The sequence below is a fragment of the Mytilus galloprovincialis genome, chromosome 1 (genome assembly GCF_965363235.1).
Source record: "Mytilus galloprovincialis chromosome 1, xbMytGall1.hap1.1, whole genome shotgun sequence".
Lineage (NCBI taxonomy): Eukaryota > Metazoa > Mollusca > Bivalvia > Mytilida > Mytilidae > Mytilus > Mytilus galloprovincialis.
Window position 1 is genome coordinate 12,963,406 of NC_134838.1, and position 6,000 is coordinate 12,969,405.

Genomic DNA, 6,000 nt, shown 5'->3' on the forward strand with positions numbered 1-6,000 from the left:
TTTTTTTTAATTGAAACAGGCCTATGCATTTATTAACTTAGTGAATCTTTATAGATAAGAAAATGCACAATTTTATATGAGATTGAATTATTCTTACTGCAAAAGCAATTACATTCTTTTATTACTCTCATATTGATACCACATCTTTGTTTTTGATTATGGATTAACAAAAACATAAGGATATTCAAAATTTTAACAATCTATACCTTTAGTGATCATTTCCTCTGTAAATGAATGTGGAGTGCAAAATAAATGAGGTTGTAATCAACAGCAAAAGTAACTTCTATAACAGTGAAATATCGTATTTGACCTTTGTATACCCAAGTGTATTATTTAACCATTATGTGCAATTTACCTACAAGTGAAATCAGTGTCACTGATCAGGGACTTTTCACATTTTAACATAAAAAAATACTGTGAGTAACTGGGAATACTCTTAAATCATTACTAAACTACTCTTTGGTTTTGGATGTACAAGTACTTGGTCATGTCCAATTGTTTTGATATATGTATTTTTATTTGTATCAATTTGATAAGTTAAGGCTTTTTCAACCGATTTTTATAGTTCGTTTTTATTTTGTTCTGTTACACCTCTGTCCCTGGTAAGGAGAGGATTTGGATCCCGAAAGCATTTTAACCCAGTCAGATATATGTATGTGCCTGTCCCAAGTCAGTAGCATCTAATTTAGTAGTTAATGTTTGTTGCTGTGTTACATATTATTTTCGTTCATTTGTTTGTACGTTAATTAGGCCGTAAGTCATCTGTTGTTTTACATTTGTGATGTTGGGGTCTTTTATAACTGATTATGCGGTATGGGCTTTTGTCGTTGTTGAAGGCCATATGGTGGTCTATAGATCTTAATGTCTGTATCATTTGGTCTCTTGTGGAGAGTTGGTTCAATTATATTCAAGGTGTTGTTTAAGGCATTGTTAACCGTTCCAGTATACTAATGAAGGTGGTCTGAGATTGAACGGGCTCGTACAATAAAACCTGAATTCATCAAGTCACACTGAGCGATTTATTTATATTCCTTTAATACAGTACAATTGTGTTTTATTGTAATTTTAGGAAAAGCTAGATGCTGAAATATTGAATTATATACGACTTGCGAAAACTGTAACGGAATTGATGCCAGAAGTAATGGTAGAAATATTGAAAGCAGACAGCGTTGAATTGTCAGTAAATTCTAGCATGGAATTTAGATATCTGTATATTCATTTCCAACTAAAAAGCAACCATAAACCAACAAGCGGAATTTGGGCGAGTCGAAATCATCCGAATGAAAAAACTGACATAGATATAGGCGACGATGTAGAACGTTGGCGTTTTATCCTAAATGAACTAAAGAATCATTTGAAAATAACAGACAAAGAATTCCTAGCTCATTCCAAAGTTCTGGCAAATGTTTTCATCAGAGCGGAGAAAATGTTTGAAAAACGCTCCTTTTTTAGCAAGTATCACAAGATAATGACAAAACAGTTTGATGCTAATGAGTATGAAATCTATCGACAGAGAGTAAAAACTGGTTAGTATCTGCAGTACTGTATACCTTTTAACGATCTATAAAGATTCACTAAGTTAATAAATGCATAGGCCTGTTTCAATTAAAAAAAAATGAATATAAAAGAATTTGAACACTGATGTTAACAAGATTTGATTTTGCAGAAAATTCTATTTACGGTGGTTTCTTTGGTTGTTATTACGGGGGTATGAGACTAATGATTTTTTTTCGAACGGAGGTTAAACTTGAATAGAATGAATTTTAATGAAGATATGCAATTTTCTAAAATCATTTTGGGATCAAATAAAACTATTACTTGGTACACTTGAAATAGGACATCATATAATATAACTTGAATCACTTTTGTTTGGATACAACATGAACGATACAAATTATTACAGAATTATTGAATTGTGAACAATTACTTTTAACTGTATACAAAGGATATTATATATCCGAGCAAAAAAAAATGTATTATCCGTGCCAAAAAAAAAAAAAAAAAAATTAATGTCTTTGAAATTTTTAAAAGAAATCATTAAATATTGATTAATAAAGTAGGCAAATATTAAAACTTCCACAATCTGGTTGCTGTAAAAAAGTAAATAATCTTCTTTTATAATATATCGTGTTGTCTTTGAGTTGCATATGTTTCATTTGCTGAAATATTAAATATATTGTGCACTTACAATTTAAGTACTAATCTTACCACCGACGTTTACGAAGCCGGAATAAGGTACCGGTACTTTATGTATCTCTAACAAATTTAACATTCAAATAAAATTGTATATCATTTAAATTTTGTTTTATTTTAAAATATTGTAGAAGTTATTCCTGATTCATTTGAAGTCAATATCAGACGACATTACGAAAGGATAATACAGGAGATACATGTCAGAAAAATCTTGGATGAAATGATATCCCAATGTGCTTTATCTATTGATGACAGACGCCATATCGAACAACACGTCAGACAGACTGAACAAAATAAGGCGCTACTAGACCTAATCGTTGAAAGGAATAGTTCGACGTTTAGAGTATTCAAGGCTGTTTTGCGAGAGAGCGGATACGAGGAAATTGCTGAACTGCTCAGTTGCGATCCAGAAGATGTCATTTTATATTCAAGAACTGTACAAATGACAGGTACAAACACTGTTTATAATTTTTGCAGGTTTTTTTTACAATTTATACCATTGCTGGAGGTTTTTTTTTTGGTTTTTTTTTAACTTTCTGCCTACATAAATATGCATATCGGAAGAAAAGCTGATTACATATTCATACGATTTGTTATACACTTAGATTAAAATTCAACTTTTTTCTTTTGGTATAAGCAATCTTGATATGGAAAGACAAAATCGTTTTCTTAATGATTTAGCAGATACAATTACTTCCTGTAAATTCAATTGTTTATAATATTAATATAATATTCACTTGATTACAATACAAATGAATGCGGAATAAACATAACGATAAATAACAGTTACATTCAAATCACTTTCTGATTTAGATTGATTCTTGGTCATAAGTGAAATAATCGACAGAAAATAAAAGAGAACGCAAGCTGTTGGATACAAGCATGCAGATGGCCAAAATATTAAGTTTATTAGGATCAACATCAGTTTTACTGATTCAATTGCAACTTAAATACAGAACATGCATAACAAAGGCTTTCGAATATCATAAATAACAGATACTGTAATTCCGAGCCAATCCTCAATTTATTGTGTAGCAATTTATGGCGACTTAGTTTTGGAATTAATGACAGAACTCTTAAATAATATAGTATACCACTACATGATAATTTGAAATAAAATTTTAATCCTAACATCTGTCTATGATGAGTTTATTTGCAACCACTGGGTCGATGCCACTGCTGGTAGAGATTTATTTCCCCGAGGGTATCACCAGCCCAGTAGTCAGCACTTCTGTGTTGACATGAGTTATCATTGATATGTTCATAACTATAAATTAACTGTTAACTAAACTTTAAAATTTTCAAAACCTAAGGCTTTTTTACCTCAGGAATAGATTACCTCAGTTGATTTTGGCAAAACATTTTGGAACTTTTGGTGTTCCATGCTCTTCAATTCCGTACTGTACTTTGGCCTTTAAAACAGTTTTTGATTCGAGCGTCACTGATGAGTCTTTTGTAGACGAAACGCGCGTCTGGCGTAAATATAATTAATTTTATCCTGTCATCTATCTATGATGAGTTAATTTGCAACCACTGAGTCGATGCCACCGCTGGTGGAGATTTATCTCCCCGAGTGTATCACCAGCCCAGTAGTCAGCACTTCTGTGTTGACTTGCGTTATCATTGATATGTTCATAACTATAAATTAACTGTTAACTAAACTTTGAATTTTTCAAAACCTAAGGCTTTTCTACCGTTATCTTAGCTGTTTTTGGCAAAACTTTTTGGAACTTTTGGTGTTCAATGCTCTTCAACTTCGACTTTTTTTTGCCTTTTAAACATTTTTTTATTCGAGCGTCACTGATGAGTCTTTTGTAGACGAAACGCGCGTCTGGCGTAAATATAAAATTTTAATCCTGGCATGCATTTATCTATGATGAGTTTATTTGTGCACCTCCTCTCTTATTAACAAAAACAAAATATAAAAATACCCGTGTAAAGAAATTGAATTAAACACTGCTATCTACTCAGAAAAAAACAACAGGACAACATAACGGTGTAGTTTGGTAGGAAAAGAATGATCGAGTATTAGATGCATAAAATAAAATTTCAAGAGGGTATTTGGAAATATATTCATTTAAACATTCTTTAACAAAGTTTTATGTATTCATGTTCAAAATATTTATTGATCTATTTATTCATTAATGTAAATTTAACATATAGATAAGTGATAATTATTAACATGCCAATGTTCGTAGAAAATCTATAGTCTTCTAATATTTCTTTTTTTTTCAGAATGCACTGTTCCATTTAAGGTACGTTTGCAGAAGAATTACCTTAACATAATCTCGACCATCAAACACGATGCAATAGTAGATCATTTGATTTCATGTGATTTATTTACAATAGATGACCAGCAATTTATAGAAGCTTGTCCAGAACAGACTGAAAAGAACAGAAAGTTGATCGACAGACTTTGGCACTGTGGGGAAACAGGATTTTTAGAATTTCTCAATGCTTTAAGTACTGATGAAGTTTATGTAGATCTAGCCAATCAGATTAAAGAAACAAGTGTCTACTAATGTATATCGCTATTTTTATGAACTGTTATTCAAACATTTTAACATTTGACTTATTCACTTGAATAGTAATTTTCATCCATGTTGGATCTTCAGATACATGTATCAAGCCTCTAAAAATGAAACAAACATGTGTAAGGACATTTGTGAAAACTATTCTATTCGCTTTTTCTTATGCCTCGTTTCAGGATTTAGGCTGTTCTTCAGTATGAGAAGACCTTTAAAAGGTTTTTATACCGTTACACAAAGGGTAATATAGATTGATAGATGACTACTCTATTTTCACTTTCAAAAGCCTTATATATTGAGCAGTTACTTTTCCTGTGAACTAATTTTCCTGTGATTTTCTTTATAAACATGCTTGTTCACAATCCTTTTACTCGTGTAAAAGTCCGTGTTGGGAACTGCACCAGAAAGTTCACAACAACATAGATACTTTCTTACTGATTAGCACAAATGAGGTGACGTGATTTATTATGTCTTTGCTTATGACTCTAGCAACCAGGGAAGAATAAAAACGGTAAATTTGTCGATCATGTCTATTAAACTAAATGACAATCTAATATACAAAAAAGTAATGGAAAACCCTTCAAATGTCCTTTCTTAAACTGAAGCTTTTAACAATACATTTCATTTATGTATATATACTGTAATTTTGTTTTGATTTGTTTCATATATTATTATTTGTCTAACCTGTTTAAAAAACAGCAAAACAGATATAATCTAAATAAGCTCGGCGTAACACAATTGCAATTTAATTTCATTCAAATTGTGTATTAATTTCCATTAATTAAGGTTTATGTAAGTGTTTATTTTCTTGCAGCAGCCATTTGTTAATTTATCTCTTCAAATTGACTTATTTATTAATGGCTGCAAATGGTTTAATCGCAGTGTTTTGATAGTCAACTTTATCTGATAAATCAGGCGTGTCAATCTTGAGGTCACTCCTGCCCAACATCATCTATAGAAATTTTGTTTAAAGTAGCAGTTTAAATTTTGTAAAAGAAAAAGAGATACCGTTTTCATTTTTGTACCAATTTCATTATATTTTAATTTTTATATTTTTTTTACATTTGTATTTTATTTACTGTGTTTTTAAGTTGGTATATGAGACAATATCTGAAAAAGTCTAATTATTTGCAATAAGAAAAAACAAAAAAAATGTCATTAGACCAGGTATTTTAATAGCACAAATCAAAGAACACACATTGAGGATCTAGGAACTGTTTTCTGTAATTCAAACAATTGTTTAATGTTGTTACAGTGGCAATTTTAAAAATGGTACACA

At 30.7% G+C, this 6,000-nt stretch overlaps 1 protein-coding gene across 1 annotated transcript in view; it reads left to right on the forward strand.

Moving 5' to 3' along the window:
- Window positions 1-5,716, forward strand: part of LOC143065714 (uncharacterized) — a 43,388-nt gene extending 37,672 nt beyond the window's left edge. Inside the window, exons 8-10 of the mRNA XM_076239171.1 lie at window positions 1,070-1,526; window positions 2,325-2,642; window positions 4,429-5,716. Coding sequence (XP_076095286.1) covers window positions 1,070-1,526; window positions 2,325-2,642; window positions 4,429-4,715 — 1,062 coding nt within the window. The 3' untranslated portion in view covers window positions 4,716-5,716. The remainder of the gene's footprint in view (window positions 1-1,069; window positions 1,527-2,324; window positions 2,643-4,428) is intronic.
- The last annotated feature ends 284 nt before the right edge of the window (window positions 5,717-6,000 follow it).